The 15,744-nt window shown below is 42.4% G+C and overlaps 1 protein-coding gene across 1 annotated transcript in view; it reads right to left on the bottom strand.

Annotated features, from left to right (window-relative positions):
- Window positions 1–3,631, bottom strand: part of LPIN1 (lipin 1) — a 99,501-nt gene extending 95,870 nt beyond the window's left edge. The window contains exon 1 of the mRNA XM_073335988.2: window positions 3,495–3,631. Coding sequence (XP_073192089.1) covers window positions 3,495–3,518 — 24 coding nt within the window. The 5' untranslated portion in view covers window positions 3,519–3,631. The remainder of the gene's footprint in view (window positions 1–3,494) is intronic.
- Window positions 3,632–15,744: the final 12,113 nt, after the last annotated feature.

Genomic DNA, 15,744 nt, shown 5'->3' on the forward strand with positions numbered 1-15,744 from the left:
TCCAATTCACATTGGTTTGAATAGGAGTTGGATCAGGCCCCTTACAAGAGATCACCAGGACTAACCACAGCTGGGGGAAGCAGGGGAGAATGGCTCTTTCCAGACCCAAGCTGCCACGTGAGCCAGGCATCAGGGCCTGTCTCTGACCTTTGGCAGATCACTGATAAAGTTTGCAAATGACACAAAAATTGGGGGAGTGGTAAATAATGAAGAGGACAGGTCACTGACACAGAGCAATCTGGATCTCTTGATAAACTGGGTGCAAGCAAAAGCTGGGCATTGTAATATGGTGAACTGTAAATGTATACATCTGGGAACACAGCACATAGGCCATATTTATAAGATGCGGCAAGCAATGACTCAGAAAATGATTTGAGGGCCATGGTGGATAATCAGCTGAACATGAGCTCCCAGTGCAACACGGTGGCCAAAAAAGGTAATGCCATCCTGGGATGCATCAGCAGGGGAAGCTTGAGTAGGAGTAGAAAGGTTATATATCGCTGTATTTGGAGATTGGTGCAATCACTACTGGAATACTGTGTCCAGTTCTGATGTCCACAATTCAACAGTGATGTTGATAAATTGGAGTGGATTCAGAGAAGAGCCATGCGAAGGATTAAAGGGTTAGAAAACGTGCTTTATAGTGATTGATTCAAGGAGGTCAATCTAGATAGTTTAACCGGGAGAAGGTTAACAGGGGACTTGATTGCAGACTATACGTACCTACATGGGGAACATATACTTGATAATGGGCTATTCAATTAGCAGGAAAAGGTATAACGTGATACAATGACTGGAACTTGAAGCTAGACAAATTCAGACTGGGAATAAGGCATAATTTTTAACAGTGAGTGTAATTAACCATTGGAATAATTTATCAAGGGTCATGATGGATTTTCCATCACTAACAATTTTAAAAGATCTGTTCTAGGAATTTTGGTGGGGGGTGCGGAGGTGTGTGGGAGTCCTATGGCCTGTGTTACACTGGAGGTCAGACCAGATAATTACAATGGTCCCTACTGGCCTTGAAATCTGTGAATCTTCAGATCCACAGGTTTCCAGGACACAGCAGCATTCCACTTCTGACAAAAGCCAGGCTAAAGGAACATGTCACCTACAAACCCTTTTCCGCTTTTTTCAAGTTGCCCAGCCAACCTCAGCATGCCATAGCCAGCATGAAACATGATCCTTTGGAGAACGGAGGTGATGTGTAGGAACAGTAAGTGACATTACTAACATAGTGTGCCCATAGTCAAAGTACTCCTGGGGGAATTCTACACCACTGCACACACACAGAAATCATGTCCTCTTTCTGAGGGGGGAGCAAAAGGAACTTCAAGAACAGTCACACACCCCTCCCCAGCAGTACGGGTGTGTAGTTTTGGGCACCCAGAGCAGCTGGCAGAGAGGTAAATCACTGGTGGGGGGATGGGGATGCCCCGGCCGATGCCAGTTCAGACCCACCCTCCCCATCTGCCTAACTCCTGTGCATCCCCCTAAAGCACACCTCTTTGCACCCAGAACTCCCAACCAAGTTCCATGCACCCAGTCCCACCACCAAGCCACCGAAAATAAATACAAATTGGGAAACATATCAAAACCTGATTTACCAGATTCTTAATGGGCTTTACCAGTTTCACGCTACCGCAGGGCTTTATGACAGCTGAGATGCATGATATGGTGCGTGGCTGGTACACCACGACAGAACAGAAACAAATAATCGAATAGCAGATTGTGACCTTTCCCAGCAACCTAAACATTCTAGATCATGAATCTAATTGGAGAACAGAAAGAAACCCTCTTATGAACAAGTGGCCAATGTACTGTATGACCAAACCCAGAAAATGTGCTAGAAATATGACTATTGCATAACGGTATGTGATTAAATGACTTGGGCCCCGACCTAGCAAAGCAATTTAGCATGTGCTTAACTTTAAGCATGTGAGCAGTCCCATTGACTTGAACAGGCCTACTCAGATGCTTAAAAGGTAAGCAGATGCTTAAGTGTTTGCTGAATTAAGACTCAAGTCACTGAATCATGTACTGTGTAAGGACTGCAGAATTTACTAGTTCTTTTCTGTATATTTGTAACCTGCTTTTCTCTCCCCTTTCCGAAAAAAAATAAAGAAAAACAGGAAAATATAAAAACACTCTTTGGCATTAATGGGACCAGGATTTGCCTCTCCACGCACACAAACAGCTCCAAGCCTTTTCATTTGTAAATTTATCTCATTCACCAGCACTGCTATTGTCAAGGTTCCTCCCCCACTCTGAACTCTAGGGTACAGATGTGGGGACCTGCATGAAAACCTCCTAAGCTTACTTTTACCAGCTTAGGTTAAAACTTCCCCAAGGTACAAATTAATTTTATCCTTTGTCCTTGGAATATCCACTGCCACCACCAAACTCTAACTGGGTTTACTGGGAAACGTAGTTTGGACACGTCTTTCCCCCCAAAATCCTCCCAACCCTTGCACCCCACTTCCTGGGAAAGGTTTGGTAAAAATCCTCACCAATTTGCATAGGTGACCACAGACCCAAACCCTTGGATCTGAGAACAATAAAAAAGCATTCAGTTTTCTTAATAAAAGTAGAAGTAAATAGAAATAAAGGAATCACCTCTGTAAAATTAGGATGGTAGATACCTTACAGGGTAATTAGATTCAAAACATAGAGAATCCCTCTAGGCAAAACCTTAAGTTACAAAAAAGACACACAGACAGGAATAATCATTCTATTCAGCACAATTCTTTTCTCAGCCATTTAAAGAAATCATAATCTAACACATACCTAGCTAGATTACTTACTAAAGTTCTAAGACTCCATTCCTGGTCTATCCCCGGCAAAAGCAGCATACCGACAGACACAGACCCTTTGTTTCTCTCCCTCTTCCCAGCTTTTGAAAGTATCTTGTCTCCTCATTGGTCATTTTGGTCAGGTGCCAGCGAGGTTACCTTTAGCTTCTTAACCCTTTACAGGTGTGAGGATTTTTCCTCTGGCCAGGAGAGATTTTAAAGGGGTTTACCCTTCCCTTTATATTTATGACAGCTATGAAATTCTTTCCTGAGTAGGCCATGACCACATGTCCACCTTTCCCTGTCCATACCAGGCTACGCTTTCCATGGGAGTGTACACATTCATCCCTCTGCAGAGGACTAGCGCAAGGCCAATGCACTAGTTAAGTGCTTCTCAATTGCATTTTGAGGGCTTAATTGGGAGGCAAATGTTTCACGGATCTTATCTGGGCCCTTAACAACATGTTCTCTGATCTGTCACCCCACCCACCCTCAAATCCACTCACTGGCTTCTTCTTTTCTGCCTCAGATTCAAGGTCCCCATCATCACTTTTTAAGCCTCTATTCTACACTGTCCCTGCCTCCATTTCCTCCTATACCTTCTCTCAGACTCTACCCTCTGTCCGAAGCCTCCATCTTTAACACAGCCTTTCTCCCAGAAACACAGTTAGGCTCCTATTCAGCAAAGCACGAGCTCACCTTTAAACATGTGAGTTGTCCCATTGACTCCAGTGGGATTACCAACAGTCTCAGAGTCAAACACTTCCTTAAATACTTTGTTAAACTGGGTCCTCAGTCCACAAACCTGACCAGGCTCAATGTGCCTATAAAAATGTTCCTTTCTCCTAAAGCTGCCACCATGCATAAAACACTAAATATCTAAAATTGACTATTTTGTTCCCCTTCTCTGTTAACCTATCACCCATTGGGCAAGTGGTGCCAGCCAGAAATTAGAAACATGATCTAGTCTTGTTCTTGCAATCATAAATATTGGTACAGTATGTCTGCCAAACTTCTATTAATAAATCACCTCTCTCTCTCTGCCACTGGGTTATTCTATGATAAAAGGCCAGTCCCCTCCTCCTCCTCTTCCCTCTTGTTTGTACTTCACAGATTCTCAGGGACTGCTTTCAACACTCTGCTAGCTCCTAATCTATTGAAATGTGTCCATCATACCCACTCTCTAAGCCAGTATACATCAGAGGAGGAGGAATGTTGAAATCAATGGCATTACTCACATGAGTGTTACAGGATCAAGCTCCTTTGAAATGTAATGCTGTGGGCAGAATATGTACAAACAAGCAAAAACATCGTAAGATTTGACATCAACAGGAATTGACCTATGTACACACAACAACAGAAAGAAGATGACTGTGTATATTACAGGAAAAATACATCAACAGTAAATTGTTAACCAAATAATTCCTAATCTAAGTCAGCTATTATAAAAAGACTAACCTACATCTCACAGAAACTTAGAACCCTCTGGAAATTTCTTCTAGGTTTCTTTCAAACTCTATGTGCGAGAATGTTCCGTGCTCTCCTTTTAATCTTCCAAGTACTCTCAAGGAGAGACTTCAAAAACAGAGTAATCAAGTTGTCCCTTTTCACTCCTGTCACCGCTCACCAAGTCTCAGCACCAATAACCTTCTCAGTGAGTTCCCAGCTCCACATTGAACTTGAGAGCAGTTAGTCTCGCAAATGAGTAAAGCATGCAGTACGCACGTGTACGCACACACACAACTTGAAAACAGACTCACAAATGAGTAAAGCATGCAGTACACACACACACAGGAGCGCGTGCGTGCTGCTGTAGAGATGCTTTGTGGACATCTCTTCAGGTTCTATTCTATCAGCTGGAGTGCTCCTACATCACAAATCTAACACAGGAGTGCTGGATGAAAGCAGAGTGGGCAGTGAATTTGAAAATAATATAATTTCTTTTTCACTCTTCCTGTTGCTTTATCCTAATGTTAGTTTTTATACTTTTCCATAGGGGATGGGAGTTATTTTGCAATATACAGTATATTTAATCATCATCATCATCCCTAGCTCTTATATAGCTCTTTGCATCAGTAGGTCTCACAGCACTTTACAAAGGAGGGCAGCATCATTATCCCCATTGTACAGATGGGGAAACCGAGGCAAGAGAGATGGCTGACCTGACCAAGTTCGACCAATGGTTGAACCAGAATAAAACCCAGGTCTTCTGAAACCCAGTCCAGCATGATGCTCACTAGGCCACATTGCTATTGTTTACGTGTCTGTGGTACCTGAAAAGCATCTCTCTAATATACACACAAATGAAAAGCTTTAAAAGAAGGACTTTGTAAGTGCTCGGCCATTTTTTGTCCACACAAAAATGTTCCATGAATAACAAGTAGAACTGACTTTCCAGGAAAGATCCAGGCGGACATCCTCAAGACAGGATGACTTGAAAGCAGAAGTTGGCAGAGCAAGAGTGAGTTAAAAATTTACCCTGAAGTGAGAGCCCCTCACTGTCTAGCTAGCTATCTTAGCTACTAACATGGCTCCCATCACTGTTGCATCAAGCGTCTCACAATTTTTAATGTGCTTATCTGCACCACACACCTGTGAGGTAGAGAAGTGCTATTATTCCGTTTTACAGATGAGGAACTGCTGTACAGAGAGACTAAGGGCAGACTTTCAAAGACCCATAGGAGGGATTCACAAAGGTATTTTGACACCTAATTCTAATTGAAATCAAGGCTAGTTTAGTTGCCCAACCAGCTTAGATGATTTGAAAATCCCACTAGGTGGCTAGCTACATATTTAGTTGTCTAGGGACCTTTAAAAATCTTACCCTAAGTGACTATTAGTTCCTGCAGAGAATTTTCCCAAATAATAATAAGATATTAGTAATAAATAATAAGGTTTTAATAAAATTAAATATACAGGAGAAGGCAGAAAAAGTGGCAATACTTTCATTTTATAGTTTTATTACTGTTTTGACAAAAAATCCACAATTGGAGCTTGAATTTGTGTGTACAAATTCACCTTTAGAACCCTGCATCTGATTCTTGACAGGATAACTTCTCAGAAATTATGACTTAACAGGGTATTTCACAACTGTAGTAGCTTGCTACTTGCATAGCTTCAGCAGTGCAAGGTTTTACTGCACAGAGTTAGCAAACTAGGCCTCAATCCCGCAAAGAGAACCGTGTAGAGGGAACCTGGCATCTGTGCAGAGTTCCACTGATTTCAGTGTGGCTCTGTGTCTGGTCAAGGGTCTGCCCCCATAATTCACCTAACAGGGTCAGAGCTCAAGTGTGGAAGTTGTATATCTGTTAGATAGAGACACTGATATTAAGACTTTGTAAGATTGTTTTGTACCCTCAGTGTTTTTACTATGAATGAAACACTCATATCCCAAAACATCACTGGGATTCTACTCTTTCTTCTAACATAGTGGTTTTCAGCCTATGCTCCATGGATCCCTGGGTGGGTCTGCAGACTTTGTCTAAGATTTCCAAAGGTGTCTGCACCTCCATTCAAAAATGTTTAGGGTCCGCAAATGAAAAAAGGTTGAAAACCACTGTACTAACAAAAAAGAAGATAAATTGACATCAGCGAGAAATAATACATGTAGCCACTGGAGGTCACTTTTGTTTCAGCTATATTGAGCTTTAGAGCACTTGGTCTATCAAAAGAGTATTAAAAAGTCAGAAGGGTGCATATGGAACTTTATCAGGCAATGTTCATTTAATTCCAGGCCATTTTGTGACCCACACATTTGGTTTCTTGTGAACCATTTTTATAAAAAGGCTATTTTCATCAAAACCATTCCAGCTTTCAGAGGTTTGAAACATAAATTTATTTTTGCTTGAAAGCCATTTTGAAATTTAAAAAATTAATAAATCATATTTTAAATTCAAACATAGGAACAGTTTAGATAAGTGGTTTTCAACTTTTTTTCATTTGCGGACCCCCTAAAAATGTCAAATGGAGGTGTGGACACCTTTAGAAGTCCGCAGACTCCTAGAGGAGTCCATGGACCACACTTTGAAAGCCACTGTTTTATGGTAACAACAACCTTTTGCAGATCCCTTACACATAATCTGCAGACCCCCAGGGGTCTGGGGACCACAGGTTGAAAACCACTGGTTTAGAGTGAAAATGAATCTATGTAAAAATTGGTATGTGCTTTTCGTGGAAGTGGATCATTATTGAAAATCATTAACAAAATATTAAAATCTCATGCTTGGTTTGTGCATCAAATACTGTACGCACATCTACCATTTAACTCAAAGGCTACAAGTGCAAGACTGATGCTGCAAATGAGGAAGAGAGGAGAAAAAGTAAAACAGTAATACAGTGTATACCAAAATAAGAGTCAGATCCTGCAAAATCATACCCCTACCAGTAGTCATTATTCATGTGATGAGTGTAATTGACTTCAAGGAGATTACTCACATGAGTAAAGTTCTGCTGGACCAGTCGCTACCATTTGGTTAGTTTTCTCTCCTTTGATTTTTATTTATTCAGGACCTCATGAATAAAAAATATCTCCACTACAAAAAAATTAAAACAAGGGGCCCTTGTGGCATCTTAGAGACTTAGGCCTTGTCTATACTATGAAATTAGATCGATTTTATAGAAGTCACTTTTTAGAATTTTATACAGTCGATTTCATATGTCCACACTAAGCGCATTAAGTCGGCGGAGTGCGTCCTCACTACCGTGGCTAGCATCGACTTACAGAGTGGTGTACTGTGGGCAGCTATCCCACAGTTCCTGCAGTTTCTGCTGCCCATTGGAATTCTGGGTTAAGCTCCCAATGCCTGATGGGGCAAAAACATTGTCACGGGTGGTTTTGGGTACATGTTGTCAGGCCCCTCTCCCTCTCTCCCTCCGTGAAAGCAACTGCAGACAATCATTTTGCGCCTTTTTTCCTTGGTTACCCGTGTAGACGCCATACCACGGCAAACATGTAGCCTGCTTAGCTCACCATCATCGTACGTCTCCTGGGTGCTGCTGGCAGACACGGTACTGCATTGCTACACAGCAGCAGCTCCTTGCCTTCTCGGAAGATGGTGCAGTAGGACTGATAGCCATCATATGTCTCCTGGGTGCTCCTGGCAGACCTCAGTGAGGTCGATCAAGGGCGCTTGGACAGACATGGCTATCGTCCTCTTGGAGTACCGAATGGGAGCCAGAGACTCCAGGTCATTCTCTTCTTTAAGTTTCGTCTCATGGAGATTCAGTCCTGCCTGGAATATCATACGAGCTGGAGGCTTCTGCCTCAGGCTGCTCTTCCAGCTGGCAGCACAGCGTGGTCGCACCTACCCCAGCCTACCCCTTGCTCCCATGGCTCATGAAGCCTGGACAGTAGTAAGGAGCAGTTCAGCTATAGGCTGAGCAAGTGCAGAATGGTGGCAGAATGTGCCTTTGGACGTTTAAAAGCTCACTGGCACTGTTTGCTGACTAGGTCAGACCTCAGCGCAACCAACATTCCCATTGTTTCGCTGCTTGCTGCGTGCTCCATAATATCTGTGAGAGTAAGGGGGAGACATTTGTGGTGGGGTGGGAGGTTGAGGCAAATCACCTGGCGTCCGATTTCGAGCAGCCAGACACCAGGGCGATTAGAAGAGCACAGCAAGGCGCGCTGCGCATCAGAGAAGCTTTGAAAACAAGTTTCATGACTGGCCAGGCTTCAGTGTGACAGTTGTGTGTGTTTCTCCTTGATGCAAACCCACCCCTTTTGTTGATTTTAATTCCCTGTAAGCCAACCACCCTCCCCCCTTTGAAATAAAGTAACTATTGTTTTGAAACCAGGCATTCTTTCTTTATTAATTGAAAAAAAAGGGAGATAACTGACAAGGTAGCCCGGGTGGGGTGGGGGAGGAAGGAAAGACAAGGCCACATTGCTTGTTGTAGCCACACTACAAATCAAATTGTTTGAATGACAGCCTTCTGTTGCTTGGGCCATCCTCTGGAGTGGAGTGGCTGGGTGCCCAGAGCCCTCCTCCTCCCCACCGCATTCTTGAACATCTGGGTGAGGAGGCTATGGAACATGGGGAGGAGGGTAGGCAGTTATATAGCGGATGCAGAGGGGGGTCTGTGCTCTCGTTGGCTTTCCTGCGCTCCAACAGATGCTTCATCATGTCCGTTTGCTCCCCCATTAGCCTCAGCATCGCATCCTGCCTCTGCTCTTCATGCTCGCTTAATTCTTTCCTGGCCTCTGCCACTGAATACCTCCATGCATTAAGCTGTGCCCTATCAGGTATAAATACACAGCACCTGAAAAGATGGGAGTTGCCTTTCCGCGTGGGGGGTCAGTGGAGGCCAATTTAGTTAGGGTGGAAGTGGCCCATTTCCAATAGTTGACAAGAAGGGGAGAATATCAGCAGAGGGAAAATTACTTTTGTAGTGACCCAGCCACTCCCAGGCTTTATTCAGACCTAATTTGATGGTGTCAAGTTTGCAAATTAATTCCAGTCCTGCAGTTTCTCGTTGAAGTCTGTTTTTGAAGTTTTTTTACTGAAGAATGGCCACTTTTAAGTCTCTTATTAAGTGTCCAAGGAGATAGAAGTGCTCTCCTACTGGTTTTTGAATGTTACAATTCTTGATGTCTGATTTGTGTCCATTTATTTGTTTGTGTAGAGACTGTCTGGCTTGTCCAATGTACATGGCAGAGGGGTATTGCTGGCACATGATGGCATATATCACATTGGTAGATGACTGGGAGTGGCTGGGTCACTACAAAAAGTAATTTTCCCTCTGTTAATACTCACATCTTCTTGTCAACTGTTGGGAATGGGCCACATCTACCATGATTGAATTGGCCTCATTAGCATTGGCTCCCCACTCAGTAAGGGCTAGTGCTCAATAGGATTGGGATTAATTCTTGTATGGTGTTTTACAAAATAAGCCACTAATTACATGAAATAATATTAAATAATAAGCAGTGGTACAAGTCACTGTTGCTGTCCCATCACACTGATGAGGAGTTTATGGTGTGTGTCAGGAAATAATATTAGTGGGGAAATAAAGTTAAAATCCAGATGTAACCTTTCCGCCAGGCGGAGCTAGCAGCAACAGGGCCGGGTTCAATACCTTTCCACCGATACAAAACAGAACCGGCTTAAGCCCCCCCCCAGTAACCTGGGAAAATTACACACCACCCCTGGGCACCTCTGAGAGGCAATACGTCCCCACTCACAAGCATAGAGTCTGAGTGTAGAAAAGAAACTTTTAATAGAAGGAGGGAAGTAACTCAGCGTTAATTTGGAAAAACCCACAAACAGAGTTCATAAACATAAACCATGAGCAAAAACGCAATCCCAAGTAAAAAGAAAAGGAGTACTTGTGGCACCTTAGAGACTAACCAATTTATTTGAGCATGAGCTTTCGTGCTCACGAAAGCTCATGCTCAGATAAATTGGTTAGTCTCTAAGGTGCCACAAGTCCTCCTTTTCTTTTTGCGAATACAGACTAACACGGCTGTTACTCTGAATCCCAAGTAAGTTGGGCAGTGCCCTTTTCCCTCAGGTTCTTAAGTTCAGCAACCCAAAAGTCCCTTTAATGTACCCGTCCCTTCTCTACACCCTGCATAATTGCTGTCCTTGGTCAGTGCAGACCCAGAGTTAAGAGGTGCACCTGCAGAGTTCACCTCCCACCCTGGGTAGAGGTAAGGAGGCACCTTACTTGCTCCACTGATCAGGCACTCGACTGCAGGCCACTCGCTGTGCCTCTCCACCAGCCACCCTGCTGGCCACTCCCTGAGCCTCTCCAGCCACTGCTGTGACCTCTGTACGTCAGTCTCTTAGTGATTTACAGCTCAGCTCTTTGCAGGCTGAAACACTACCCCATCTCAAGTGATTTCAGCTCTGATTGAGCATTTAAAACAACAAAAGAAGCTCCTAATGAAGCCTATTTAGCTCTTTCTTTGAGCATTAAGGAGGAACAGATTAAACCAGACCAGGGGTACCCTTGGAGAGGGTTTGCAATCCTCCTGGCTGGAACACCTGTCCCCACCCCTCTTACCTTCACTGTCTTAACCAGGTCTTTTCAGCTGAAAGTGTCACCCCCTCATTTGGAACAGGTTAAGCACAGTCTTGCTTCCTTGTATTCCTACAATAATTACAACATTTTGGTAACAGCATTTCATTACCCCTGCATTCAGTACTAAAGTGATTTGTAACCCAGCACCAGCCAAAGTTGATTACTTTGAGCAAAACACTCTATTTGCTGGATATTTAAGCAGAGCAGGAGCAAACTGTATTTACATAAACACACCCAAAGTCTCTCTCTCTCTCTCAGCTAGCTGTCAGGGAAAAATTCATTCCCTGCTTACAGAGATAAAACTTTCTCCGATTCTCTAAAAGTTTCAATGATATGTTGGAAAAAAGTGCCAGGGGAAAATTGACAAGGGTAACAGATATGCCTCTCAGAAGGAGTGTGTCGAATCCCTGCCACTTCCTTTCTCCTTTCTTCAATTTGTAGATGTGTTGCATGTAGACTGTAAGCTCTTTGAGACAGAGAACAGATCTATTTGTATCCCTGTAAAATCCCAATCCAATGGAAACCATTGCATTGATCACAATGTGGAAAAGACCCTAAAGCAGCGTACAAAGTTTTGGTGCTCTATAAATACTGATTAAAACATCAGGTTGCAAGACCTTCCTGAAAGCAGGTGTCTCTATAAACATCTAAATAAATGCATCTATAAAATACTTCCTTGCCTTCCTCACAGAGTCCTGAGACTGTGCTTGTAAAATGCTTGTGTGGTATACTCAGTTATTGCTAGTGATCAAATCTACCTCCAGTGCCCAGCCACAGTGACTATAACCTCCTGCTACTCAGTGACCACTGCAAGGGTTCTCCATTAGCTCAAGGGATAAAGACCTGTGGTTTGGTACTTGAACATTCTTGCACCACTGCCAGCCAAGGTGGCTGTACAGATAAAGCTGCAGTTTGTTACGCAGTTTGTTACGCAGTGATGATTCAAAGTGTGGTAACTGGGTTCTTTAGTAAAGTATTCTGAAAGTATTATGAAAGAGACTGACACAACTTCGACATCCCTTCTGCCCCAACACCTTAGGAGCCAAACAAAGAAAATACGAATAAAATGTAAAAACAAAACCAACCCCACTGCCTCACCCCCAAACAGAGCTTTTACCCGTCAATGCAAAGAGCCAGAGACTCTGGGACATCCACTAGGGACCGTGCTGTTGATTTTATGTGCAGGGTGCTCAGATACTACGATGATGGGCAACAGGATAAAACCGTGAAACCAGATGTACCCTACACACTTATATCGATAGAACTACATCGCTCGTGGGTATGAAAAATCCACCCCCGTGAGCGACACAGTGAGACCGATCGAACCCCTGGTGTAGAGAGCATTATGTCAATGGGAGAGCTTCTCCCATCGACACAACTACTGCTTCTCCTGCAGGTGATTAACCACGCTGACGGGGGAGGCTTTCCTCTCATGATAGGTGCATCTTCACTTATACACTGCCGTGGCACAGCTGCATTGGTGCAGCTTCACTGAGGCACCATTTTAAATGTAGACCTGCCCTGAGACAGTCAGAGAATTACATTAAGGTTCGCATTCCGTAGGAAATGGAAATGAATTGCTTCAATTTTCAAAGATATGCAAACGGTTACATTAAATGAAAGAGAAAATTTTCTACGTGCATTTCTTTCACACCTGCACCCGTAAGCATTATATGGCGGATCTTCACAAAAGTTGTAGGCAATTCACTTCTGAAGATTGGTTGTTGCTATCAAAATCCCTCTGACGAATCTAGGCTTTTAACACTTCATGTTTTGAGCAGAACTCTCAAATGTGACAACTGTTCATGTCCTTGGAGTTTCAGAAACTGGCCAGGAGGTTCATGTTGCACTGAAGGCACTTGTGACATTCAGTGCCTTGCAAAAGACGCCTTCTTTACCTCCAAGATGCTTGCAGATTACAGTGATTTTTTGTAAGAAAAAACCTGGTACATTTCCATCCCCTTGCAGTTCCCTCTTTTCCTATTCAAGTGTTTGATCACTTCTCAGCCAAGCAATTCATTTTTCCACAGCTTGCATCTTCATTTGCAATATATTTTATAACGTTTCCTATAACGCAGCCCAAGAAAATCACAGGGACAACACAGAGATCTACAAAGCCTGAATTCAGTGTCTAGGCTCCTATCCAATGAATGGGGAGAGATAGGTGCCTTCAACTACGAACACAAACACAGCATGCCAGGCAGGGAGCCACCTAATCTAGCCAATGGGAGATGCTGACCAGACAAGTAAATATTACTTGTCACAGGTTAAAACCAAACCAAATCAATAATGATCAAAAACGGTAATATGGTAGCTGTTCACTGGAGTGAGAGAGGTGTGGTATCCTTCCAGTTTGCAAGTGTGGTCAGGTGCCCACATCACGGAAAAGACCACCAATTGGCACTAAGGGCTTGTCTACGTGGGGAAGTATCCCAAAATAGCAATTGCTGCATAGCTATTCCACACTAGCTCCTCATATGGACACTGTTAATGCAGAATAAGAATGTCCGGAGTACCTTTACTGAGCTTTACATTCACAGCCTAGCTTAAGTCCCAATAGCTTCCCCAGGTAGACAAATTCCCAACACCCTTGAGGCCAATTTCAACAGCTGCTCAGATACCATAGAAAAGAGCATATTATAAAAATCCTAAATAGAATAGACAAGAGGCTAGCTATTGACTGGGTGTAGAGATTAACTAACCTAGACACCTGGGAAGTGTAGGAATCTTACACTGCCCTTCCCCATGTTCTGTCCATACTGCAGATAGATAGAGAATTTCAGTCCCTACTGCCATCTGTCTGGCATCATTCCCATGAGAGTTTCCACCCAATTCAGAAGAAAAGATTGTGTAGTACTCTAGTAGCACAGCTGCAGCAAATCCTTCCTTATGGTCAGGAGTTGAGGGCAGTGGGAAGGATGTCAGCAGACACCATTAGGGACCTTGTAATGATTTCCTCCCCTGCCCACAGGAGGATGGGAATGATTGACCCTATATCAGTTTTTTCCCTCTCTCTACACTGTGCTCATTTTGCAGTTCAACATATCATCATCTGCTGCATTATAAACCCAAATCCAAAGACCTGTTAATGGCCATGTAAACACAGCTGTTGGACTTACCTGGGGTTTTAAAAAAAAAATGTAAGATATGCCAGAATCATAGGCTGAATAATTGTGTTGCAACTTAGTCTTCTAGTTCTATTGCCACTGAATCTGAATTTGAGCAGTTTGAAAGCAGGGGTCCTTGAATAATCCGGGGGCCCATAAAATACATTAGCATAAAGGTAAACATCATTTAGAATTTTCTCCTGAAACAATGTTTGTTGTAACTGATAGAAAATAATCAAAGAGGGCAAAGAGACAGAACTAGTTATGCAAGATTCTAATCCATAGTCCATCCTTCCTACTTATCCTATTACTGAACAACAATGGTGGTTTGTTAAGCTCTTAACTAGATTTCCATTATAAAACTGAATGATGGTTCTATTTAAATTCCTAGACCATGCTCAGAGACATGTTACATGCTGTCCTTCCAGTGATGCATTAAGTGACATAATTTGTCTCTGTTTTATGAGATTATTTCTCCATTCCTCTCCCTGAAAAGGAAAATTATGTGTGACCTCTCTCAACATTCCTCAAGTAAAAATAATCCTTTTGCATGAAATTTTATGTGTGTGGTCTCTGCAGTGAATCAGAGGAAGCATTTTTGAGGGTATTTCTAAAAGTGAGAGAATTTTCACTTTTGGGAGATTATTTTTATAAAATACCATATTTCAAAATAAAAAATAGCTTGTCCTAGACACACCAAATGTGCATTATTATTCTCTCTTCTGTTAGAATGAGCATCTTTCAATATTTGGGGGAAGGTTTGATCATGGAGTTATTTACTGTGGACTTCTGAATCTTTCAAATACATGAGTTCTCTTATGGATGCTAAGGTCTCTATAGTCTTCTGCATCTCCTAAGAGATCTCTACAGTTGAACTAGTCACCATACTCCTACTGAGTGTAAGCACTTCAATAAGTTAGTGGAGGCAAAATTCCCACACTCTTTAAAGTTCTCAGTAGAACTTCAGGTTTAAGAACTTCAAGAAGGCAACAGTAGTTCCTTTGAATGAACTATAGTGCATCTGTTGCAAGCAGAAGTTCAAAATATGCACAGTTGTCAACTCGGTGCAGAATAAACAGTTCCGTGTAGTAATATTTGTGATATTTTTCCTTGACAATTAAAAAAATGCTAAGGAAATTCCAAGATAATAACTTTATCTTAAGTTAAGTTTGTAAATACATACCATTTAAGAAATCAGCCTTGGTAGAACATTGGTGTTATACATTAAAATTAAAAGCCAGGACATTTTTAAATTTAAAGATTAACAAAATTAACCCTTCTTTAAAATCTGGAAATTCAGAGTTATGTTTCTACAAAAAAGTTGAAACTGACGTTAGAGCATTGACCATCTTCTAAGTATACAACAACCAGCAATGCTTTATTCAGCCCACAGGTTCTCAAAGTGAACAGTACATGCACAGCATTGCTTGCCCTGAAGTCTCCAATGTGTGGATCCGCAGCATGATTAAGTAACACACCCTCCCCCCTTTTCAAATATATTTGTAAATGTCTGTAGGTGGAAATAGAAATGAAAATCAAATCATCAGTTAAACACTTACACTGCTGTAGAAAAGTGGAGTAGATGCTCATTCTACTCTGTCTGATATATGGGGTTTTATATCATAGTTAGTAAAACTCTTCTACTGCTTTAAAATGTTGTGTATGTAGACTTAGATCATAAGGCCTTACCCAAGACCAGGAAGATTCTGCAGGGGTTCCTCTGTGTCCTGCGTCTCTGGACGACATCTTGAGATAATTTTCCTCCATTCCCAGGGAATTCTTTACCCAGGAATGCTAAAACTGGGATTTGCTTTGGT

This window comes from Lepidochelys kempii, chromosome 3 (genome assembly GCF_965140285.1).
Source record: "Lepidochelys kempii isolate rLepKem1 chromosome 3, rLepKem1.hap1, whole genome shotgun sequence".
Taxonomy (NCBI): domain Eukaryota; kingdom Metazoa; phylum Chordata; order Testudines; family Cheloniidae; genus Lepidochelys; species Lepidochelys kempii.